This window comes from Toxotes jaculatrix, chromosome 7 (genome assembly GCF_017976425.1).
Source record: "Toxotes jaculatrix isolate fToxJac2 chromosome 7, fToxJac2.pri, whole genome shotgun sequence".
In the NCBI taxonomy this organism is placed as follows: domain Eukaryota; kingdom Metazoa; phylum Chordata; class Actinopteri; family Toxotidae; genus Toxotes; species Toxotes jaculatrix.
The window spans coordinates 6,120,147-6,145,113 of NC_054400.1; the positions used below are offsets into that span (position 1 = coordinate 6,120,147).

The following is a 24,967-nucleotide window of genomic DNA, read 5'->3' on the forward strand; positions in this document are numbered from 1 at the left end:
GTTTACTATGTGTGCAGTGAGGAGAGCTTAACAGCGACACGGTCTGGCCTCACACCGTTACAAAACAACTTTACAAAAGCTACAAACACGAACTAAATGTAAATGTTTTGATGAAAATGTGATTTTAAAAAAAAGAGTTACTTAATGTGGTGGCCCTATCTTGTAGGACCTTCAGACCTGCATTATGGTTTATTTCGAGCATTCTTGGTGGATAGTTCTAAATAAATCAAGCCAAGTAAAACTCCAAGTAAGAAATCTATTAAAAGCATCAAAAGCATCCTTTATGCAAAATATGCCCTTTTATTTGTATTAAACAGTATTTTAATGAAGCTGTTGAGGTGTACATTAGGTAGTTTAATCTATAACAATGCACCTCATTATACAGCTGGATCACAGATTTTAAAAAAGTTTTAAAAAACGTTTTTTAAAAGTTAAAAAAAACAAAACAAAACACATGTTGTCGATTACATTGTATGTTGTGGATTACATTGTATGTAGTGTAGTAAAAGTATGAAGTAGCATAAAATGGAAAGTACCTCAAAGTTGTACTTAATCACCTTTCACCACTTAAATTAAGTTGCAGTACTGAGACTTTTTTTTATACAATCTATGTTCCACAAACATAAATGTAATTTGAATCCCATCCTGACCCATGTAGTCCATAATATGCATAGGTTTACATCTACACATTAGGCATTAGGTACATTTATTTACCCCATCTCTCCCATTAACCCCCCTTTGGTTTTGGCATGTTCATCGTCCCCTTGCATTAATTAGCTTCATGTGATGATTCTTAGCCAGCAGCACCTTCATCTCTTCATGTTCTCATGATTGTTGCATGTGGCAAAAATAATAATTCAGTGCTTGCTCTACCAGCAGATGTAAACATCATAACATTCATTTAGGTAGAAAAATCTCTACAATGTCTCTGCAGTCTCCTTTTTAAGTCTGTTCAAGTCCTTGTACTGCTCACTCCTCCTTCAGCCTCCTGGCTGTGCTCAAGAGAGCCAGGGGTACAATGAAAGAGGCTGATGTGATGAGAAAACAGATCTGTGCTCCAGCTATCCAGTAAACTGTGAAGCAAACACAAAAGTTAAAACAAGCACACTATAAATAAATTCAGTGATATAGAAAACAATTTAAATTTAAATGGTGCTGTTTCAAAAAAGTTTGTGACTTAAATGTGAATGAACCTGGCACATGATAGAAAGATTGACTTAAATATTTCAGTATTTAATTTCAGAGAAGAAGAAGATAAAGGACAATCTCAAACAAATCTACAAAACTAGACTGTAGGTCATTATAACTGAAATATGTCTCATTATCAAAGCTTCCTCACCAGAGGATGATACAACTGGTCCCAGTGCTCTGGCCAAGGCTCCCAAACTACGCAGGATCCCCATCACTGTACCTTTCTGATTGGCGGAGCCTGGAGGAATATTCAGAGCAGATAATCAGCAACAGTGTGCAGATTCATATTATAATTAAAACGGATTGTGAGTTTAAATAGGTGAGAGTGAATAAGGGGCTCACCATGGTCAGAAACAAGTGTTGACAAGCACGGAACTACTATTGCAGCCGCTGTAACAAGAAGAAAAATACAAAATGAAATACAATACATTCGGTTTAACTTTAGATATATTTCATGATTGAAAAGCATATTCATATCTTGCATAGTCTGTGGATATTATCCTGCTGCATATCAACTGTGATTCACATTTGTGAGTGGTGAAGTGTTGTTTTGTTTTTTTTGTTTTTTTTATCTAACTTTTATTTAACCAGGAAGTTTCTTGACATACATTATGACTGCCAAAATGACAGCACAGAGTAGTTAAAACACAGTCCACAGTCCAATACTCTTTGATAATTCTAGATATCCAAATCACACACTGAAGTCTTTCAAATTTACTATGTGTTTTGGTTTTATAATTTTAACTGGCCTTGGGAATTTTCGCCTTTTTTTTTTTTTTTAATCAATCTCATTACCTGTTGTGACTCTACTCATATGCCAATGTTTATCAGTTATAATTCAAATATTTTGTACATTCCTTGTTACAATGAAGGGTTTAACTTGTCTCAACCTGGCATTCAATACCGCTTATCATTGTTTTCCATTCAAACAGAGTCAATGCAAACACGACTCACCAAAGGAGTATAACGCCAAGCCGATGTAAAGCATCGTTATATTCCACGATAACCCGATGAGAATAAATGCTGGGATTAATGTTAAGATTGCCTAGAAACAAGAAATACAGTTCAGTTAAGGAGACTTTTGTACTGTAATGTACCATGTCATGGCATAAATAGACGTAAATAGACTCCTACCATACGAACAGCCTTGATATGGTGCCCTGGTTTGATTCTGCGAGCATATCCCCCCTGGATCAACGCCATGATGACACCAATGAAGAAGAACATCTTTCCCTGTTGCATACTGTCGAGAGAAAAATGCAAGGTCACTGTTCAGGTTCATTCACAACAGCTGAGAGCACAGCTTCATCTTTGAGCTTGTACCTTGTGAAGTGAAATCGTTGGTGAGTCAGAAAACTCAGTGTGAACTCCAGACCAGAGAACAGGAAGAGGTAGCAGAAATAAACCAGGCCCAACAGCTGAAGCTTCTGCATTCCTGTAAAAACAAACACACCTTCTGTCTTTGTGCCAAGGTTCATTCATGCTTCATAAATGGGTTAAATGGGTGTAAGCCTCTGCCAAACAGAGGAACCCAGTGTGAAGAATACTCACTTTCTTTTGACGGGGGATCTTTTGTCCTGGTAACAGCTGAGAAATGGAACAAAGATAACGGGTTCAGGAGGTCTCCGGAGTCCCCAAACCCTGAAGACGAAGCCTAGGATGAAACACAAAAAATGAAAACAGAACAGAATGAAGCAGAAAAGAACTTTATTGTCCACCAGTGTGGAAAACTGCCTTTGGCTCACCAAAAAATAAAAGCCATGAGAACGGGTAACATGTAAATGTCAAAAAAATGAATAAAGCCAAAAAACGTATGTGTTTCAGTTTCTCAGTTAGCAGTGTCAATGCTTCCACAGCTAACCTTGACTTCCTTAGTGAGCGTCTCTGGCAGCATGAGCCAAATACAAAGCAAATCAGCAGCGCTGAAGGCCAAGGCGAGCAGAGCTGGAGTTTGGTAGAAGACATTTCCTGTTGTTCTGGAGCTGACAGCAAAGTAGGCACCCATCAGAGGCCCTACAGTGAAGCCCGAGGAGAAGGCGATGCCGATCATAGCCTGGTCACAGTAAATTTAGTTAATAATCTTAGTTTTTTGTCACATTGTTTTTTGACAATACCAAAGGCATACACTGGCCAATCAGCAGTATTATGTACATGTGATGGTCAGAGTCACAGTGTCCTGATAATAAATGCGAGTATATATCACTGTGATGCTTGAGTGACCATATATTCAGTTTCAACAATACATTTCCTGTAACGGCCACAAACATCTGTGCCTACCATTCCTCGGTTTCGTGCTTTCGGGCAAGGCAAGTCGGCCACGATGGCAGTGCAGAGGCTGACGTTGCCCTTACAAATGCCCCCAATTACCCGAAACAAAAGGAACATGCTGAAGCTCCGGGAAACTGCCCACACTGCATAGGAGGACATCAGCCCTAACTGGAAGACAAAGCACCCAATGTAGACCTAAATGCATCAGCGTTGACGACATGGCTGTAATTTTTCTTACAAAAACTATGGAGTACAAAGTGAATGACTCCATGATTAACAACCAATGAAGATATCTTTGCACTGTTACTATTTTCTATAAGGTTTCCAATGTAAAAGAATACTAATATTTATGTTTTTATAATAAAATCTTAGGTATTAATAATAAGCCTAGCATGATACTCACGGTGGTAAGAATGAGCAGGGGGCGTCTGCCATAGTGATCTGACAGAGCACCGGTTACAGGTGATGACAGGAACTGCAGCAGTGAAAACAGTGACCCAATCAGACCTGAAGGGCAAATTAAGGTGCAGACAAACCAAACCGATGACCTGGACTGAACCACATTTTTTGGATCATTAAAATGTCATTATTCTTGATCATAATATCATGAAAAGCAGAGCTCCTTATCAGCTGCAGAGAATATAAAATCAATCAACTATACCTCCAAACAGGACACTGTTATATTTCTTTTCCATAGGAATCCCAACAGCCTCCCTGAACCAGTCCACGACACTCTGCAGAGACTGATATACAACATCCTACCCGGCAAGAAAACACAAACATGTAACATCACACAGGGGCAATTTGAATGCTAGGAAAGAGGTCAGTTCAGCATGAGTCAGCTTGCACAGTCCCCCACCAAAGCAACCCACTGCTGCTCATCTAATCACTCATGAGTTGGTTATGTTTCTTTATGGAATAGATTCTTTACACAGAGCCTTCTTTGTTCAAAGGAGCATGACATTCTGCACATTGTCTGTCCAGTAAATCCTATTCAGAATCACTGTTGTTTTGTTTTGGGGTTTTTTTTTTTACACTTTTTTTACGCTGCAGTGGTAGCAACTATAAACACCACTTCCACTTGTGTAGCTGATGTATACATGCGTGCACCTCCAACCCCTTGGTTATGTCCAGGGAAAACACACAATGTAGCCCACAAAGGACCGATAAAACACAGTCTTCACAGTGTTATGGATGTTTGCCTGATGAAGACTTTGCAGTTTGAAATGTAACACTATTAAAAACTTGGGAACTGCAGACAGCCTCTTTTTCTTCTAAATATTATGTCCCTTAATTTTATATCATCATCATGCATTTATATGTCCGTAAACAAAAAACAGACAAATAAAAAAAGTTAAAAAGTTAAAAAAAACAAAACAAAACCGACTAACCCCTGTTTGTGCATAATGGTCCAAAATGGAAGGCAGCAGAGGTAGAATCAGTGTGAATCCCAGCAGATCCAGCAGCAGGATGATAAACACAACGTTGATGACCTTTGAGGAGAATGAGTCGCCATTATCTGCAGATTTGTTTACGTCTGACATTCCTCTAACTGAATGCTGTGTTTCTTCTGGTCCTGTTCAGAAATAAAACGCATACGGCACATGTTAGAAGAGCAGCACTGCCATGAAAATACATGTTACGCACATTTACATTTACAGCACCAATAAGCCTGACTTTTTATGTCTCAGAACAGGAACAAGTAAAGCCTTGAGGAAGTACTGCAATTATAACTAGCTTCAGGAAGTTAAAACCAGCTTCGTTTTACAGGTGTGTGGTTTCCTTGAACGTTTCCTTGAAAGAAATAGGTTATTTGGAACTAAATGTAGGGCAAGATTACAAACATTTATACATTTCCTCAAATTCATAATATTTAAGCCCAAGTACAAATTAAAAACCTGTGCATTATGGGATACATTGTATTTCTAATTAAATGGAATTGGCTGGAAGAACATCAGCTCAGCACTGCCTTCATGACTTCAGAGTTCCATGTATGTGCTTTTTGTAGAATAGGGAAGGGACCTGTAGAATAAAGCTTTAATACAGAGGGTAGGTTTGCATCCTGCAGATTAATAGGCAGGTCTTAGTACAAACATTAACAGGGTGAGTGATTTAGTTTATTCAGTGTGTTTAGTCAGTGTGTTGAGATTTTATTTCCACTGTGACCTGTCTGACATTATTAGGTTGTAGGTCCAGTGGTGCCTTGCTTTGGGTCAGACCCATTCAAAAGGCTCAAAAGATAAATCTGAGGGATTGTGAAATGATTAAGAGGAACTAACACAGTTATGCAAATCAAATTTGTTTTAAATTCTTTTCATGTGACATCCGAAACCTGACAAGTAGACTCAAATAAACATTGCTTTGTTGTAAGTGGTCACAAGCTTAAAAAAAAAAGGGGCTGGGAAACACTGATTTAATCTTTAACAATGTGTTGTATCTGAAAGGTTTATCAATATAAATCCTAATGTTAAAACTAACTTCCTGTCACATCAATGTAGTGGAGTATAAAGCACAGTAATTACCTCTGAAAAGTAGTGATGTAGAAAAATAAAGTAGCTTTTAATGGAAACATTCGAGTAAAGTAAAAGTTACATACAATACGTGAGTAAATGTACTTAGTTACGTTACACCACAGTTAATAGAGAGTTAGTACTCTCTACTCCACAACATTTCAGAATAAAGGAAATACATATCTATATCAATATCTGTCTGTCTATATATATATGACATGAATATATATGACATTTAAATCTTAAACTATCTGACAGTACATAAAGTAGTAGACATTAAAATGCAGCTGTTTGACATTTCTGTACTAAAATTCAAATAAAATGATAAATATGATATGAAAACACTCTGAAAGCGACCATAAATCCCCAACCAGTACTTTATACATTTTGCTGATAATCCCTTTGTACTTTTAGGCAAGTCTGATCTTGTACTTGCAACAGAGTATTTTATACAGTGGTATTTGTGCTTTTACCGAAGGAAAATATACGAGTACTCGGTTTGAAACATCCACATTATGCCAAATGTAAACAAACAAAAGTTTACAAAAGTAGATGCATTCCACTAAAAGTTACAATTGATCACAAACTTTCTAAAAAAATTATTACAGCCTCTTACAGCAAGTCGTCAGAAAAGAGAGGCGTTCCCCAAGGAAGGAGGAAACAATTCCTGTAAATGCTCAGAGCAAACTTTATCCCTGTCTGTATGAACTCCTCAGAAAAGGAACTGACATGCAAACATAAAAAAACAACACACATTGCCTACAAGTGGTTTCTTCCGCAGAGCAGAATATCGAGCCAGTGCGACTGACCGGGATTTATGAGCATCACCTCTTTTCTTTTCGGACATTTTTAACCAAGCGATCAGAGACACTGTAGTCGGTTGAACTTACGCTCTTTCCGCAGACTCCCGAATCAGACCAAGAGATCGCACCGACTGCAGCAGCTCTACCTCCGCTCCCTCATCAGCCCATCACTCTTAGTCCACACCAGGAAGCGGTGTCCTCTTACATTCTGATGACAAGAAGTGTCGTAACCAACGCGCACAGACCGAAATGCTGCCTTCAGGTAAGCTCGTATTTTCGTGTTCTAGCCTTTCTGGCCCCGGTTCATTATACGTCATTATACGCCCCCTCATTACTTGTTTGCATACAGTATGTCCGATACAAAATTCTACCGGCAAGATCTTTTACTTTATTACTAACACAAATGATTCAAAATACCTTGAAGATTCAACCTGCCTCAGCTACCAGGTTAAAAATGGTTTTAATTTGTCCCCTAGCCAAATCATGGAGTAACAGCCAGTGCTGAGGTCACAAACGGCTAAGCTTGGTGTGCTTTCATTCATAAGGAGTAATATAAACAAAAGTATTAATATAATAATGGTTCTAATGTTGGCATTATCTGTTCTAAAACCAGTTGTTTGTTTGCTTCTGTCCACTGTTCAAAATATACAGCACTTCAGTCTTACCAGCAGCAACACTTTCAGTTTATTTAGAACAAAAGTAAATGTTATCATATGACAAAAAGATTAAAATATAAGCATAAGTTTAACATTTACATAGGACATCAGACCAAATACTGTTGTATTTCTTACTGTACTTGCTGAAACTATTTACTTTCTCAATGGCAAGGTACACATTAGGTTCAAATACCCGGCAGCACCTGAAGGCAGCAAAAGCATTTCCACAGTTACACAGTATTGAGGTTGGTGCAGTTCTCGGTATTTAACAAGGATGTTATAAAGTTTCTATGTAACAATAGTTCAGTGTAAACATTTTTACATGTTTGACAGCAGTAACCTCTGATTAATATCTCCCTTCACATTTTCTGCGGCGACAAAAGGAAAAAAAAAGAGGATCTTTGAATGTATATTTTTCATTAGTGACAAATCTAAATAGGATCTTAATGACAATGTGTAACACACTGTGCAGTCACCAGCTTTGTTGTGAAATTTTATTTATTGAATTAAATCCTAACCACAACAGCTGCACCATAAGAATATTATATTAGAAAAGGTTTAAAATCTATAAAACATGAAAAATTAATTTGTTAGCAGGTTGTTTACAAATACACAGTACAGTAAAAGAGGACGGTTCGTGAAAATGTAACTTCCCAAACAACAATCAACAGTGGAAGCTCCTTCTGCCATCCGCAATGTAAAGAAAAACATCATATTCCGTGTCGCATAGTGTGACGCTTCAATTCAGAGCTGTTCATGAGGTTTCGTCCACAAAACTCACATGTATAAAGTTTCTTTTCTGTAACTGATGGGCACAGGCCTGCAGCAGGTCCACCTGTGGCTGTGAATGCACCTGAAAAACAAGAGAAGTGAACTCAAGCTGGGGTCACATGCCATTTCCCAAACCTAACTCGGGTTGCATTTACTTGTTCACACAATCTGACATTCCTCAAATTGATATGATACAGTCCGACACAGATTGAGAACAAAATTTTATTTATTTTTTTTTAAGACCCATCTGTCACATTTGATAAACTTAAACGATCATTGATGTTGCATGGTCTAAGGGTGTCTTTTTTCAAAAACAATGTGTGCAGGTGTTTTAAAGCACGTCATATACCACCCGTATGCATTGCCCTTCGCTACGTTCAAACTATCGCCCTTACATTAAAAATCATTCAATTAGATTCACTGTGATCAGTTTAGATTCTTACTTTTGTGCGTGTGTGGACTGTCCGCCTCCTTTATCCTGTCTCCCTCCTCATGTTCCTGATCCTTGCATCGGTTCTTGTTGGCCTCAGTGATCACCTCTTCTTCTTTGTTCTGCCTCTGCTCAAGATGATCGTTGTTTTCTTCTTCCTCCTCCTTGTGACATCCAAGAGGGTGCAACATCTCTTTTAGATACTCATTCTCAAGCACTGGCATCTCTCCATACGGGTCTGTAGCCTCCTCACTGTGAACTTGTTCCTCTTTGCACATTTGTTCTTCTTTGCACTCTGTAATTGGGACATCTAAGCTCTCTTTATTGGTTATCTTAAGTTGTGCACAGCTGGGCAGAAGTGTTGGCAAATGCCTTTCAACTTTAAAACTCTCCTGACCCCTGATGTTATTTGCCAAACTAACTTTAAGTTTTGGGTTGTCCGTCAAAGTGTCCGTCCGTTGTCCGTCATCAGGCACCTCACTTAGAGTATTATCTACACAGTCGTTCTCAATGTTCGGCTCTATCTTGACCGTTGCGTCCTGATCTGCTCTCTCGTGTATCTTGTCGATGCTACGATGCAGTGTATCATGTTCTACTCTAGCTTCGATGTTCAGTGCTTTATGCTGAAATGCCTTAATAGCTAACTTGTGTGCCTCTGTTTTTTCAGCTATTCTACCATCTGTTCTTGAGCTCCCCACGGCTGCTTCCTCTTTTTGCTGTGAGAACATTATGCTGCTGTCCTCACTACCTCTCAGTTTGGCTTGGGCTTGGTTATCATTTGTCTGCCTCACTCTCTCTGGACCACAGCAGCCTTCAAACTGGGTATCTGCTTTGCTTCCCTTCCCAACATTTTGCTCTACTATATCTTCTATCCTCTGTCCTCTTGCAGCGACTGGCATGAACACAGTACCTTCCTGTTCTTGTGGGTCCTGCTCATGCTTCGGATATGCGTCCTTCATCACTGCCAGGTTCTCAGCTTGTGTCTCATGTAGAACATCATTAAAGACTGTAACAAACTCCTCCATTTCGACATCCTTGCTCTCAATGTGACGGTGCTCCAAGTCTGATAAGGGTTCATCCTCCTCTTCTGGCATTCTACCAACCCTTGCTTCTAGCTGATCAAGGCTGACCTGACCCACAAGCTCATGATTCCTCACAACCTGCACAAAAGAAAAACAACAACAACAAAAAAAGCAACATCAGAAAATTGTTTATTGTGGGGTATTCGCTCAAGCACAGTCTGCACAGTTGTAGAGAGCCATCAAGCACATCTCCAAATGCACAACAACAGACTGCCACGCGATAGCCCTTATCCCTCACAGACTTAGTTGGAGTGTGCACCGATGGAGCTGGGCCAGTCAATGCGACTGAGCAGAGAGCACCAACACGTGTGCCATTACTTTTTAAAATTATTTTCTATTGGATTCCTCATTTTCTTAATGCTCATGGTTATGGCAGGAATGTGCAGAGGAACATTTTAGCTGCTAGCTCAGTAGCAGTGAATAACTTTTAATTTTTATATAAAATTTTTACATTAGCACCTGAAAATGTGAAACTAAGACGCTGCCTATGGTTCTCTTTAGCTTTTAAAATTCCAGTACATTCAAAGTGGATAATGTATCAGTTTTTCAGACACAAAGGAATTCCAGTGATGCAGAGACGGCTTTAGCGACAAATCCTCACCTGATGCTTATCACTCAGGTGTGCCTCCAAGTCGCTCAGCAGAGTGCAGTCGAAGTAGCACAGCCGACACTTGTAGGGTTTGATGTCATCATGCCTCATCATGTGCAGACGCAGGTTTTCAGCACTACCGCTTGTGAAAGTGCATTTGTGACAGCGGAAGACAATGCCCTTAAGGTAACGTGACAGCTTCGGGCGACGCACCTCTATTGGCACAACACGTTCCTCTGGGGAAAAAAAAAAAAAAAACAAGACTGAATATAAGATGATATATTACGATTTCAGTCAGTGAGAACACAGAGTCCTGTTTGTGTCTAACCTACCACGATGTAAGACAATGTGATCAATCATGTTATTCTTGTTCTTGGTCTGGTAGAGGCAGAATGGGCAGCGGAGGTCCTTCTGATGAGTAGGTTCTGATTGGCAGGTAGAGTGACCGGTCTCCATGTGCATCTCCAGGGTTTTTCTAATAACGCACGACAAACAAGTGACAAAGATGCATGCCATCGCACCGGACAGGGATGACCCAAAATAATGATGACCTAAAATGTTTTTAGCCGTCTTGAGGAACATTTCAGATTTTGACACACGAAAAGAACGACGGCTATCAGAATTTTAGCAGTTGTAATTGTTTAATAATATATGCACTTTGGATACAACCAAATTTCCTTGGTGGCCATTTGTGCGTATGAACTGTTTTCTAAATCTAACATTGAGCCAAAACAACCAGAACAACACATTTTCTGTTGTAAAAGTTTCATAATCTACGTCGAGAAAAGGAGAAAATACAGTAGTTATCACATTCCAAAAAGAAAAGTGCTTACGGTGGCTGTAACTCACCTTATACCAGTGAAAAAGTTGCAGTCCTTACACCTGAGGATCTTCTTCCCATGGCGATTTGAGTAGTGTCGTCGCATACTTGACAGGTGGCCAGTGTTGAAATTGCAGAACTCACAGTGAAGCAGACTGTTCTCAGGTAATTCGGTTTCCTGCAGGTTCGCTATCGATGAGACACCAGTGTGTGCCATCAAGCTGTAGTGGTTCAGCTGTCGCTGCACATCTGGGGGCTCCAAGTACAGCGCTTCTGTCAAAGTATAACAAACCCCGACTGTCAGTAAAGCTTGCAATGCAGAAAGTGTGTATTTAATATAAATCTTGACACTTATATACAAGGACAACTTGCTTTCAGTCATTTCAGGTTCTTCATCAGGTTCAGGCAAATGATTCTTTTCCTCTGTTAAATTAGGAGGCTCCTTTTGGGCCCTCTGAACGTCCTCCTCATTTTGGCTGTCAGTGTCCGCAAGATTCTGAATGACATCTGGTGCATCCAGCAGCAACACACACATGGAATGAAAGACAGAAAAAACATCTCATGAAATATCTAAAAGGAAGTGCTGTATAATCTGTGCAGAAATGCAGATTTTAAGTGAACTAGTTACACTATATAAACCAGAGAATGTGCTCAAAACTCAGGCAGGGTATCTCGACAGATTAGCCAAGACTGTTGCACAAAAAGTAGCCAATTTCTTTTCAGTTGTAGTATTTTCAACGCAGCAAAATAGAGTTAGACCAGTTAAAGGCAAAGTACAATCTGCCCGTGTCAGCCCAAATTAAACAATGCTTGGCTGGATAAACTCTCCTGATCAAAACCAGCCAAAAGGCCAGAGGAATGCAACTACTTTCATTTATACTTCTAACCTGTAACAACTTATTTTGAAATCATCATCTATGTCAGTATTTCCTTTAATGTTCCTCTTAATGATAAAGGTAAACTACAAGTTCACAGCGCTTTAATAAAATCTTAGGTGTAAGCCGAGACATCTGATGAATCATACTACCAGGACACCATTGCTGTCAAGTAATTGTGCTTTATAAATGGGTCACTCACCTTGATGAGCTTTCATAAAATGACTCCTCCACAGGCCCAAGACGGTGGTCCGATAGGAACAGAAACTACACAGGAAAGGCTTTATGGTCCCAGATTTGTAAAGGACGTATTTGTTAATGCTGTAGAGACAATGCCAAAAAAGTCAGATACAATCACAATTAGTTTGTCAGAAACTACATAGGGCCAGGGGTTCCTGACGTACAGGACACTGAATTTGTGAAATGTATTTTTCCGTTTAATATGTTAACATCGTACTGTTGAACAAAGCACTTACAATTCTATATTAATGATGCTATGACTTTTGTTTTGAAGAGCTTGTACTATAAAAGGACAACATTTAGCAAAGATGAACCTATTTTTTATTTTTATTTTTTTTTTACATTGACTGACCCACCAAAGTTTATTCTTACTTGTGGTTAAGTGGTGAGGTAGGCAGATGGACCAGTTTCTTGATGGCTGCCAGGGCTGCATGGCTGCGCTCATGTGAGCGCAGACCTTTCAGGGACATGAATGTCCTCCCACACTGTTTGCAAGTGTGTCTGTCTTGTCTTGATTCTAGCTCTGGCTGCTCTACATCAGTGGGTTTTGAAGGAGATGGCAGTGGACTTGTTGGCAAAGTGAAGGTCTCTGCTGGCCTCACATTCCACTGGGTCAGCTCCTCCACAGTTTCTAACATAGGCAGTTCATCTTGCTTACAGATCTGAAAATTAAACACAGGAGTGGTCGTCAGGTTTTAAGCTTACTGCTGTGGCTCCAGCATGTAACAAAAGATCAAGAACGTAAATGATCATGTGGGCAACTCACCTCAATGGATGCGGCCTCTGGTGTTGTCATTGTGACAAATGATGCCTTTGCAGGCATTGTCTTCTTTTTCTTCCATGCTCTGTGGTTATCCAGGTGGCGACACAGCTTTCTAATTCCATTTAATTGTTTCCTGCAGTGGGCACATTTGTAAATCCCCAGACTCTTCTTTGATTCTTTTGATAATACAGTGAAGTCCAACGTGCATTCTGACCTATGAAAGGTACTATAGTGGGCAATGAGCAGCTGAGAAGAGTCAAACGCTAAGTTTGGACACTTCTTACATTTGACATGTGCACTTTCTTCAGATGCAGCTTTGGGCAGGTAGTGGCGTTTACGTTTGTTATACTTTTCCAGCTGCTTGTATGTGCTGAGTGCATCCAATTTGTGAGTCTTTTTGTAGTGGCAATGCAGGTACTTTCGACACATTCCTTTATAAGTACACATGTGGCACTCGTACAGTGATTCCTTGTTTTGTGCTGACACTTGACATGTTTTGTTTTGCAAAGAGGCAGCTTCCATTGCTGAGCCATGATAGGACTGTTCTTTAGTTTCAGCTGAATGTTCGTAGGCTGCTTGCTCAGCCTGGCTGTGGTCCCTCTCACAGTGGACTTTCAGTTTTATCAATGATGCATAAATCTGTGGACATTTTTTACACAAGAACCCTCTTTTATTAGAACCTTTTCCCGTCGTACACCCGACCATGTTGGTTAAAAGGACTTCATCCGTTTTAAGTTCATCTGCCCTGGCTGTGATGGTTGGATGCTTCATTTGGCAGTGAGTGAGAGTCCCGTGGTAGCTAGCATTCACATAGGGACAGCTTGGACAACTGTAGACTAATATTTTGTTTTGTTCTGTCATTGTGATTGACTGATATGTGTCAGAAGTGTTTTCTGGTTGCTGTGCTGAGGGGCAGTCCGGAGGTGTCCGTGCTGACTTCTCTGGGGCCTGCTTGTATATTGGTGCATAGTATTTTAAGAAGGCGTCCTTTCCATGTTCCTCAGTGTAATGGTCCCCAAGACGCTTTTTCCTGAAATAAGATCTGGAGCACAGGACGCACTTATACACACAATCTTTAACCTTTGGAACAGATGCATACCTGTGGTGAGCACGCAAGTGCCGAGAGAGTGCCAGTTTTGTGCTGCAACTATAACTGCAATGCTGGCACTTTATCACTGCATATGCTTTCTTCCGTAAAAAGGAAGCCTTTGATACCGATCCTAGAGAGCTGTGGGTATAAGACTGTTGTCTTTTACTAACAGCTGATGGGTTACGAGCTGGTTTGAGTCTGTTTGGCACAGTCTCATTGTGGTCATTCTCACAGTGCTTATTCAGCTTCTCCAGCGTTGCATAGATCTGAGAGCAGGTTTTACACATGTAGCCACTAAGTCTGAAACTGTCACCAGGACCTTTTCTTGGCAAGTCATCCCAACAGCGTACATGTGTTTCATCCACGTGGAGGCTGTCTGCCCTGGAAACGAAGGCAGGATGCTTCATCTGGCAGTGAGTGAGAACTCCTTGATAGCTGTTATTGACATAGGTACAATATGGACACTTGAAGACATGCACACGCGTTTGCATTTGTACTTGCTGTTCATCTAAATTTTCACTCGCAGCTTCTTGGTGTTTCATGCCGCAGTGAGTGCTGAGACCGCGCTGGGTGTGAAACACTGCAGGGCAGTAGCGGCACTTGAGGGGAGACGCTGGTGTTTCATGAGATGAACCAGGTGACTTGACAAATTCAAGAGGCACTTGGTAGCTGTCAAATGACAGTGGCATTTCATTGAGGTCTTCCACATTGCTGTTTGCACTTGATTTCTTGTTGGTGGTGACATTCAGGACTGAGCCGTCTTCTTTCACAGACCAAGGATGAACAGCACGGTAGTGGCGTGTCATACATGACACTGACCTACCTTTAAATGAACATGCTCTGCACGAATACATCTTGGTTTCGTTTTGTCCGAATCTTTGGGATTGTAAACTGCCATCAGTGCCATCGTCATCACTCATGCCATCAGTGTACTTTATTTGAAGTTTCTTCCTTTTAGGAGGGCATGTGTCAGGGCCGACATATAACCGCGTGGATACATACTCAAAAGACAGTTTACGTCCTGGGTGTTGTTCCTGGTAGTGCTTATAGACAACTTCTGCACTTTTGTGAGAGAAAACACACAAGTCACAGTGATACCCTGACTGTAACATTCCTTGCTTAAAACACACTTTTAACACATCATTGATCGAGCGATTTGCCAGATGAACCCGCCACATATGCCTCCTCAGAAGATACACATACTGACTGCTGTATGAACATCTGTGGCAGCGAAGGATCCTCTGTGTTTGTGTGGCTCTCACTGAGGGTGATACTGAGAATGGCAAGCATTTGGTGAGCGTCTTTGTTTTGTTCTTTTTATTTTCTTCTTCCCCCAGGGAAGCATGATTAACTTCTGGGCCTGTAGTTGTTTTTAGGTGTGATTTCTGTGTCTGCTTGAGAACCACGGAAGTATACAGACGAATCTGTTCGGCCTTAATCTCAAATCCACGGTGTCTTTTAAAGTAATGTTTCATTAGCTGGTTCACATTATTCTGTCTGTAGTTGCAGTAATGGCAGAAAAACATATTTTCATCTCCTTCATTTATAAGCGGAAGAGGTAGATGAGTAGAAAACGGTAACTCCTTTGAGCGAGATTTTGATTTTGCAATTTCATCACGAATCGATGCTGTATGTTCAATAATACAGGTTCTGCTGGAATTAATGCGATGATGAACTATGGCTTGATGGTTCAATACTCCTTTTACAGTTGGATTTCCAAAGTTGCACTTTTGGCAGTAAAACAAGTTTTCTGCACGAGCATACGGATTAAATCCCGTCATGGAAGCATCTGATACGTCATCCTCTTTGTGTTGCATTTCTTGATCTCCACATGCCTCAACTAGTTCACTAGTTTTAGAATCAGAAGATACAGTGCTTGTTGAGGCCTGGGCTTCACTCTGAAGTTTCTTTTTTTGCACCTCAGCGCTATATCCCAAGATTTCTCCTGTCCCTGTTACTCCACACGCACTATGTTTCGCGTTGTGATGACCAATAATGCTTCTGACGCTGGTACTTGAATAGCTGCAAAACTGGCAGTAGAACATTTTATCTGGGGGACTGTCCATTCCAGCAGACATTTCCCTCCTGTTGGTAGGTGACATCTTTGTTTTGTTTCTGTCCTCTGGAGTTTTCACTTCCTTAGTTTTGGGGGACTCCCAGCGAGTCTTTGTAGCATCTGGTGTGTTCATCAAAGACACTGAAATCCTTTGCTGTGACAGCTCAGCTTCGTCTCTTGCTTTTTCAGAGGTATCTGGGATGTTCTTCTGAGATGTAGAGTGTTCTATTACTGTCACAAACTTCTCAGGCGTCATCTGCGATGTTGCAGGTGATGTGACACAAGCCAACTGTTTGATTTTGTCTATCGTGACTGTTTCTTCTGGGTGGCTTTTCTGATAGTGGACATGCATAACAACAACTGACTTGTGACTAAACTTACAGTTGCTGCAATGATAGAAAACCATATCTGCTTCTTTGGAGGTGGGCTGTTGGGATGAGGGTGCATTCTTGACTTCCTCATATTGTGCCTTTGCATTCTTGGGAGACATCCCTTCTGATTTTTCCAGACTGTGCACTTTCTCACATGTATTCAACTGAGATGATCCGTCTTGGACTCTAGTCGCTGAATATCTGCAGTACCACAAGGAATTATCCACTTTATGTCTTGGGTGCTCTTCCTTGTAATGTTCTTTCAAGACCTTCAATTCGTTGGTGGTATATGGACACAGAAAACATTTGAAAACCAAACTGAGTTCCTGTGAATGCACTGTGAATAATTTTGCAGCCTCTGGATGATTTTCTGTGTAATGTCTCTTGAGGTCAGCTACACTTAAAAACTCCACAGGACATTCCAGGCAACGAAAGGTAGCACTCTGATCACTTGGATCCTGAATGTAGACAGCATTATATCTTATGTGAGGATGACTGTTCTGGTAATGGGTACACATACGTCTGATGTCCACATCACTGTAGTCACAGTGCTTACAAAAGTAAACTTCTGGGCTTTCTTTGTTTCTGTTACAAAGATAAACCTTCTTTTCTTCTTCGTCTTCACTAATGTCAAAGAAAAACTCTGTGCTGCTTGATGCCAGCTCTTTCTTTGCGTTGGTTTTCTCTGGCAGCTTTGTCTTTTCTTGGTCCACCTTTGCTTTTTTAGCAGGCTGACTCTCTGAGTGTTCACTATTGGTCCTCTTTGTTGGTCTAATTAAAGGGTAGTCACTTAACAGAAACTGGTCTGAAACCGTTTTGGAGAGATCGATCATGGACTTTGCAGTGACTTTAAACACACCGCTACTGTTTGGGCTGGAGCTTGAGGGAGATTCTTGCAGAATCAGGGTTCCTTTGGTGCTATCTAGAAGCACTGGGTTCTTAGCCAACGTCACTGACGGTTTCCCATCTGATCCAGATGGTGCTGCAAAGTATTTGGTGATGGTTTGCAATGGCCTCTTGTATGTTTTCAGATCCTTTGATGAGTTAGGTGTAGTTTTTGAGGTAGACATAACTGCACCTTTCCTGTGCTGGTTTGTAGAAACAACAGTTATTTTGGTTTCCGGGTTTTCAGAAATGATAGGATTTCCCATCCCGTCCTCTGATTTTTTATTACACTGTTTCTCATGTTGGTTTAAAACGCTCCAGTTACAAGCTTTAAAATCACAGTGCTGGCACGAAAAAGTATTTCCTGAAGTGCTGCTTTTGTCAGTGGCTTTGTCAGTCAGTTTTAAACCAGCTTCTCTCAGCGCAGCATCGACATCAAAGCCATGCATCTCGTTGAGATGTTGAAAAAGGTAGACTTTGGATTTGAAGATGAGTGTGCAGTGATTACAGCGGAGGGGCTTGATCAGGGATTCTTGAGTGACAGCCTGATTGTGCATCATTTGGCCAGAGGTGGAAAAGTGCACTGAGTCTGAGGGGATAAGTGAAAGATAACATTGAATACTCACTTTAATCTGATGCACTACACTGAATGAACACCTGACACTGTCAGAAAAACTGACTGTTAACACATACCTTTTTGCATCTTGCATTCCTCCAAAACCCAGAGCCTTACTTATATATATGTGACACACCTGAGACACACCTAGGGAGTTGAAAGGACACGTTCTTGAATCGCTCAAAGTATAAAACCATATATGTGGTCTCTGCGAATGTTAGATCAAAAGTTTAATGCAATCCTATGGATCTCTGACTGGGTTTAGAAAATGAAACACTGACCCCAAGAAATATACTGCTCTTCTCAAGCATTAAAGGAAAATCAACTGAACAACAGTACAGCAATAGTAGTACAAAAAAAGAAAATATTGGTATTTTAACTTTCAGTCAGGTTTAAGTTCAGCAGGAAAAGAGACGCAAAACGAAACAACACAATCTAAAGTGGACAGACACAACTAGCTAAAGAAAATTACTCACCGCTGCATACAGATTATGTGGCAGACAAACACAGGATGAGGCTTATGATGTGATTTTTTGAATCGCCGATGCTGACAACATGAAGAGACCGCACATTTCCGCCATTTTTCCCGCGAGTGTAAGTCTCACCGTTTCCTCTGCAGCGGCAAAACATCAGGGCATTTGGCTACAACTTTACTTCCGTCGAACCTTCACATTAAAATTTAATAGAGGCGTTCAAAAAGCTGTGCCGAAAAAACAAAGCAATTCACTGCAATACAAGCATGTTCCTTCATTCAAAATCTTCACAACTATGTACTTAAAGGCTAAAAGTACTCGTCCTGAAGACGTTTTTTCTCTATCTGATATATTCTTAAATTACTACTGCTGAGAATAACAATATTATCTAAACACTGATTTATCTGCCAATTATTTTCTTGATTACCTGATTAATCATCTGCTCCATAACATATCAGAATATAGTCAAATATGGCCAACACAACTTCCTGAAGCCCAAGCTGACATCTTAAATTAGAAGTTGTGACTAAAAGTTTACAACCAATACGATTAATATGTTTTCCAAACAGTTTCTGATTATTGTGGTTGTCGACTATTGATTATTGAAGTTACAATTTAAGGTTCAATGCTGAATGCATTGGACCCAGAGGAAATCGTTCGGTAACTGATGAAACACTAATTTACCAGCCAGTCAATCTTACAATCAAACAAACAAAAAAAACAAACAGACAGACAGACAGACAGACAGACAAACAACCCCCCTAACAAATAATCTAAAAATAACACGAGACGGTCATGAGACGGTTAATATCCGTAATATAATGTTGATTCGTGTCATTTCATACTCGCTGAATTTCTCATTTAAGATTACACACTGGTGCTTTAATTGTGAAATCCTAAACAAATATGACCGGAAGTACTTCGCTTTCTCTTTGTAGGTATTTTACTATTTTAAAGTAACAAAAACCTTTTTTTTCGTTTTTTTTCTAAAATCCTTTTCATTTGTCCAACAACGTTTCATACCGTTGCAGGCGATATAAAATATAATAAACAAGTATAATCAAAAAGTGAGCGATCAAATGTTCTTTCCCGTTTTTTCTTGCTACTTTGATTATAGTCCCCTCTAGTGGAAGACATGGACAGCTTAATAAAATAAAGAAAAAAACTTAAAATGACCAAAATTGCAACTGGTGGGACAGAAATTAATTTCCCCTTTTACAAAAAGAAAAATTGCGCTTCCCTCATGGAGCGAATTATTGCATTTTGCCACTCGCAAATAACAAATAAAAACATATATACTTTGCCCCTAAAGTTTACATGTCAACAACTGGAGCAAATTGTCAGCAGTGATCTAAAGAGCAAAGATTTGATTAAGAGGCACAATTAGCAACTGATATTCAATATTTATAAAGCCAAAGTGGATTCTGTCATTGGTTCCCAGTACCAACGCTGTTTCCTCCGGAACAATATCGGGCGCACAATAACAGGAAGTCACAACAGTAGCGCGGCAGCCGCCTGTTTAAAGCCCCCTCTCTTCTGCGACCTAAAATGTAAGTTTGGCTCATTGTTACATTACACTTTATATTACACTTACAAGGTTTAACGTTGATGCAAATCAGTTGAAGAGTTGGTTTGTAGCTAACATTCATTATACCTGCAGTATGAAATGCGTGGCAATGATACTAGCGTGACTTTTTCAATGAGATTTTATCGACTCACCAGCTGTCGTGCCTTAACCAGTAACAAATAATATAATCGGACTGAGTGTTATAATATTTATCTAATGTTGCGGATACACGCCACACACTGACAACGAAGAGAATTCAGTTCAATTCAATTTTATTTATATAGCGCCTTCCACAATCAAAATTGTCTCAAAGCGCTTTACAGAGACCCAGAGCCTGACCCCAGAGCAAGCACAAAAACTCCCTTTTAACAGGAAGAAACCTTGAGCAGAACCTGGCTCAGATGGGGGACCCACCTGCCGATGGCCGGGCTGGGTAAAAGGAGGAAGATAGGACAGCTAGGAATGGAGGAGAGGGGGAGAAGGACATGCAGCATAATACAGACAATGGACAATGTTAGTGGGTCAGCATTTACATTACAGTTAGTGAACAGTTATTGGATAATGTGTGCTCAGCAGATTACAGTTATGATAGGAAACACAGCACAGAGGCAAAAAGCTGTCATGACTGGTAATTATTTACATTACGGTCTGCAAAGAATAGAAGCACAACTCTTTGACACACGAACATCTCAGTCTTTGTGCAGCTCATTCAGTGTATCACAAAAGGAATGCCCGTTCAAGCAAATCACTCCTCCTCTGTGACAAAGCCACTGTCAAACCATTGTGTGTCTGTGTTTCTGTTTGTGTGACACTTTCTGGGGAAAAACAGATAATGTCAGCCTGACCTCGGGGAAACACCATGCTCCAAGCCAAGCTGACCAGCCGGCTGACTGTGAACGCCCTGAGGGGGATCCACCATGGAGCCGGCCACCCCTGTCTGTACTCGCTGTCAGATTCCTTCCTTCACAGCGAAGGAACGAGGACTAAATATGGCCTCCGCTCAGACTCCAGCATGTTAAGAAGAGTGTTTTACAGTCAGGGTGCAATCCGCCCATCACTCAGACTACGTGAAACTCAGCACTGTGGAAGAAGATCATTCACTTTATCAGCTGCTGCGATTGTAAATTCAGCACCAGCGCCTGTCCAGCCATATCTCCGACTGATGAGGCTCGATAAACCTATTGGTTTGTACATTCATTTTTAATGACAGTCACACCTTAAATTATTTTATTTGCCATGAATTGTTCTTATTTATCACTTAATATAAGACAGAAATAAACTATATGAAATCAATATTTGCTGTGGTCACCCTTTGCCTTCAGAACAGCACTAATTCTCCTTGGTATACTTGCACACAGTCTTTCAAGGTACTTAGCTGGTCGGTCGTTCCAAGCATCTTAGAGAACTTTTTACTTAATCTAAACTCTCTTGTGTTTGGAACATTGTTGAATTTTGTTCGATTTGCATTTTATTTTAATTCTCTTAACATAATTGTGAAGTGAACAACAGCATAAAAACATCATGGCCCTTTATTACGAAACAGGGCCTGTAATTATTAAAAAGACCAGCATGATTTTCAGCTGTATTACCATGTTCTGTGCAGCTTAAGTAAAGTCAGTGTTAGATGTGATGTGATTTTGTCTGCAGCTGGATTTAAACATAACAGATGCTAATCTCTTGCTTAATGCATTTGAGTGATGTACATTTTGTAGGGACATGGCTGTTGTACCTCCCGTGTACATGGGGCATTGCTCTGGCTGCTGATCCTGGATGCCTCCCAGATCTGGGCATGCTCACTCTGTTTGGTACAGGTGCTCTGCTAATGAGAGGAGCAGGCTGCACCATCAATGACATGTGGGATAAAGACTTTGACAAAAAGGTATACAAAACAGATATGTAGTCATTTGCTGAGACTGGCTTTTGTAATGCAAATGGTTTGGTCTCTTATTCTGTGCTTTGCCCTGTCAGCTCCATTTTTTGGTTGGGTAGATATTTCCTTAGCAATCTCATTTTCTGCCATTTTTAATAAAGTGTTCTCTTTTGTAGAAATCCTTTCTGGTCATACATGTTGATAACTATAAGTACAACGTTTACAGAGCTATAATACCAAATAAGATGCTGGTAATGGTATGTAGCTACATTGCTATCACTCACACATTCACAGTCAATAACACTGTCCTTGCTGCTATAATGCAGTCAGAAGTACACATTCCTAATATAATGATGAGGCTTGTGCTGTCCAGGCCCTTCAGATGTGGAAGTCACCTTAGGATCTAAGACAGGAGAACTCAGTATCCTCTTTTAAAGCTCTTCTTAAAACTCACTTTTATCCCATGTTTTTGTGCAGGTATCCAGGACAGCCAGTCGACCCATTGCCTCAGGGGAGATTTCTCGAATGCAGGCACTAGTGTTCCTGGGAGGGCAGCTCTCTCTTGCACTTGGGGTTCTCTTGTGTCTCAACTATTACAGGTACCCAGAGACAGTCAGATCTGGCATCAGTTCTGCCTAAGGAGTTGTTCATTTAAGTTTATTTTCAAAAAGATAAGGTGGAACAAATAACCAAGTGTGTAGAAACACTATATATGCTCTTCTATAGTCGAGGGCAATGGGTAATGTTGCCATTTTTTTCTGAGGCCACCCATGGCAAAAAAATAAGTGAGACAATAAGATCAAAATGTACACCAGTTGCCATCTATAAATGTGTTTCTTGCTGTGTGTTAATATAAATTTGAATACAGACAAAAAGTGACCTAATGCTAAGTGTTTATTAATATTTAATGACTCAAAGTATCCATAACGCTCCTCACAGCATAGCTCTGGGTGCTGCGTCATTATCTCTTGTTGTCACCTACCCACTGATGAAGAGGATCACGTATTGGCCACAGTTTGTGTTAGGTATTGTACTGTACTATACTGTGTAAGATTATTCCATGTTTTGTGCATCTCAAGTCAGTTATTCTTCCTGTCAGCAGAGCTAACCGTAGTCTCATGTTTCATCTGGTCCTTCTGTTTAGGTCTCACCTTTAACTGGGGAGCGCTGCTCGGCTGGTCCGCTGTTAAGGGCTCCTGCGATTGGTCTGTGTGTCTCCCACTGTATTTCTCAGGAGTGATGTGGACGTTGATATACGACACTATATATGCACATCAGGTAAAGTGTTTGTCAGGACAATTTAACTTAGGTGCCAAATGCAGCAGCAGTTTGAGCTGTTTTAAACATTTAAAATCAGTGTTACTGTCACGATAAACTACAATGTAAATCAGATTATTGATTAATCATTCTGTTTTCTGATGCTATAAAAGGCTTCTTTATGTAGGTAATCTTTGTTTGGGATAGTGGTCCTTTTTAGAAGTGAAAAAAATGTATATTTTCCATTATGATCAGATAATAAGCACAAAAAATGCCTTGGATATGTCGCACAGCTATACTGTAGCTTCATGTTAGCTTTGGCTGAACTGTGGATTAGTTTCTGTGAACTGTAGGTGGAACACTAAGCTAAATTAATGAAGAGCAGGATGGTGCCAGGGAAACTAAATGTGCCTATGTACTAAATGAGATTTACTAAATTAAGTATGTTATTCAAGATGCAAACTACTTCTTTAACTTCATATGATTGAGATCTCAGGATTGTCAGTCACTGTGGAGCAGAACGTCAGCTTAATGCCTCACATGTTAAAGTAAGATCATTTGGAATGAGACTGGGCTCCTTCTGTTCTATCTTTGATAACTAGGATAAGGAAGATGACGTCAAGGTAGGAGTCAAATCTACTGCACTCAGGTTCCAGGAGCAAACCAAACCTTGGCTGAGTGGCTTCACTGTGGCCATGATGTCCGGACTGGTTGTAGCTGGGGTCAATGCTGAACAAACTCTCCCTTACTATGCTGTACTGTCCACAGTGGCCATCCACCTAACACACCAGGTAAGAAACCTGGTTACGATACATAAAGGGTTTCATTTCACAATGAGACTGTCGCAAACTGAGTGGAGTAGGGATGTAAATGTGGAAATCAAAGCCATTTATGTTTTTTTCTTGGTCTTCCTGTTTATTATCAGAACCAAACATCTCATATTTACTCTTCTCACATTTAGATTTATACTTTGGACATCAATAAACCGGAGGACTGCTGGAAGAAGTTTGTCTCAAACAGAAACCTTGGACTGTTGTTATTTTTAGGCATTGTTGCTGGAAATTTGTGGAAAGAAAGAAGAGAGACTTTGCTGCAGAATGAGGATGCATTCAGATAAATGAGATAATCAGTACACAGCATATTTTATCACAGTTCTGGTACATCACATACTACATTTTTGCACAGTATATTTTGAGATTTTAACAAAACAATATGAGACAAAAACAGATGTTCTTTAATCTGTGTGATTTTAACACAAACAGTAAAGTGACTGGATACATTTCTTTGCTCATAAACTATGATTTATAGTTGTTGAACCCCATTCAACTGTATGTTGAGATTAACTTATATAATAAATTCATTTTACATACATATAGTGAACGTCTGTATTCGAGTGCTTAAAATTACCAGTAGAACTGTGGATCATTGGTTGTTGTACACATAAATGCGAAAAAAAAACAAGCAAAGAAACATTAAAATATCAAGTGAAATAACTGTTGAAACTTAAACACGTTATTATTGTTGGTAAATGCATGTTAAGCCTGCACTAAATGATTTTTGACCACCAGGGAGCAGTATGGTTCATTTGATTCACCTGATGAAAGTAGTGTAAATCACTGGTCCACCAACTATTGAAAAACATATCTAGATCTTTATTTTCACTTTCTTTATGAGTCACTGGTTTACTCTGGCTCTGTGCCTCTTCATGTTAAGCGGGAAGCGTACAGACACCCTGTCTGGGCTTGTCTGTGAGAAACTGCCTTTCGTTTTATATGAGGGATTGG

At 40.1% G+C, this 24,967-nt stretch overlaps 3 protein-coding genes across 5 annotated transcripts; 1 reads left to right on the plus strand and 2 right to left on the minus strand.

Annotated features, from left to right (window-relative positions):
• Nucleotides 1-277: 277 nt before the first annotated feature.
• mfsd10 (major facilitator superfamily domain containing 10) lies at nucleotides 278-6,970 on the minus strand. Of its 2 annotated transcripts, XM_041041845.1 has the most exons (13): nucleotides 6,860-6,970; nucleotides 4,851-5,035; nucleotides 4,121-4,217; nucleotides 3,863-3,966; nucleotides 3,469-3,627; nucleotides 3,053-3,244; nucleotides 2,743-2,845; nucleotides 2,515-2,626; nucleotides 2,326-2,434; nucleotides 2,146-2,236; nucleotides 1,534-1,581; nucleotides 1,340-1,429; nucleotides 278-1,073 (listed from the first exon to the last, which is right to left on the minus strand). In XM_041041845.1, exons 2-13 carry the CDS (start codon nucleotides 5,001-5,003, stop codon nucleotides 970-972), a joined length of 1,362 nt encoding a protein of 453 aa, XP_040897779.1. In that variant the 5' UTR covers nucleotides 5,004-5,035; nucleotides 6,860-6,970; the 3' UTR covers nucleotides 278-969. The 2 variants fall into 2 exon arrangements, with proteins under 2 accessions (XP_040897779.1, XP_040897780.1); XM_041041846.1 differs by lacking the exon at nucleotides 6,860-6,970 and having other exon boundaries at nucleotides 3,863-3,934; nucleotides 4,851-5,000.
• coq2 (coenzyme Q2 4-hydroxybenzoate polyprenyltransferase) lies at nucleotides 6,919-24,743 on the plus strand. Of its 2 annotated transcripts, none has more exons than XM_041041847.1 (8): nucleotides 6,919-7,034; nucleotides 20,886-21,240; nucleotides 21,769-21,935; nucleotides 22,404-22,525; nucleotides 22,866-22,951; nucleotides 23,071-23,204; nucleotides 23,786-23,974; nucleotides 24,145-24,743. In XM_041041847.1, the coding sequence occupies exons 2-8, from the start codon at nucleotides 20,916-20,918 to the stop codon at nucleotides 24,298-24,300; spliced, it is 1,179 nt and encodes a 392-aa protein (XP_040897781.1). In that variant the 5' UTR covers nucleotides 6,919-7,034; nucleotides 20,886-20,915; the 3' UTR covers nucleotides 24,301-24,743. The 2 variants fall into 2 exon arrangements, with proteins under 2 accessions (XP_040897781.1, XP_040897783.1); XM_041041849.1 differs by lacking the exon at nucleotides 6,919-7,034 and adding an exon at nucleotides 19,934-20,039.
• Nucleotides 7,442-18,595, minus strand: LOC121184270 (zinc finger protein 462-like). Its single transcript, XM_041041844.1, has 11 exons — nucleotides 18,493-18,595; nucleotides 18,094-18,163; nucleotides 13,002-17,989; nucleotides 12,608-12,897; nucleotides 12,198-12,316; nucleotides 11,493-11,627; nucleotides 11,150-11,393; nucleotides 10,633-10,775; nucleotides 10,313-10,536; nucleotides 8,643-9,789; nucleotides 7,442-8,281 (listed from the first exon to the last, which is right to left on the minus strand). The coding sequence occupies exons 2-11, from the start codon at nucleotides 18,101-18,103 to the stop codon at nucleotides 8,139-8,141; spliced, it is 7,443 nt and encodes a 2,480-aa protein (XP_040897778.1). The 5' UTR covers nucleotides 18,104-18,163; nucleotides 18,493-18,595; the 3' UTR covers nucleotides 7,442-8,138.
• Nucleotides 24,744-24,967: the final 224 nt, after the last annotated feature.

Bases quoted from the DNA above. Each gene is read 5' to 3' on its own strand.
- mfsd10 (XM_041041845.1), bottom strand. From the start codon at position 5,003: ATGTCAGACGTAAACAAATCTGCAGATAATGGCGACTCATTCTCCTCA. The intron at 4,218-4,850 runs GTTAGTCGGTTT...CTTGCCGGGTAG, and splicing joins ACCATTATGCACAAACAGGG to GATGTTGTATATCAGTCTCT. The intron at 3,245-3,468 runs GTAGGCACAGAT...TACTGTGACCAG, and splicing joins AAGCACGAAACCGAGGAATG to GCTATGATCGGCATCGCCTT.
- LOC121184270 (XM_041041844.1), bottom strand. The intron at 11,628-12,197 runs GTGAGTGACCCA...TGGATGCACCAG, and splicing joins TTTTATGAAAGCTCATCAAG to ATGTCATTCAGAATCTTGCG. The intron at 10,776-11,149 runs GTGAGTTACAGC...GTGCGTTATTAG, and splicing joins AACTTTTTCACTGGTATAAG to AAAAACCCTGGAGATGCACA.
- coq2 (XM_041041847.1), top strand. From the start codon at position 20,916: ATGCTCCAAGCCAAGCTGACCAGCCGGCTGACTGTGAACGCCCTGAGG. The intron at 21,241-21,768 runs GTTTGTACATTC...TACATTTTGTAG, and splicing joins GAGGCTCGATAAACCTATTG to GGACATGGCTGTTGTACCTC. The intron at 23,205-23,785 runs GTAAAGTGTTTG...TTTGATAACTAG, and splicing joins ACACTATATATGCACATCAG to GATAAGGAAGATGACGTCAA.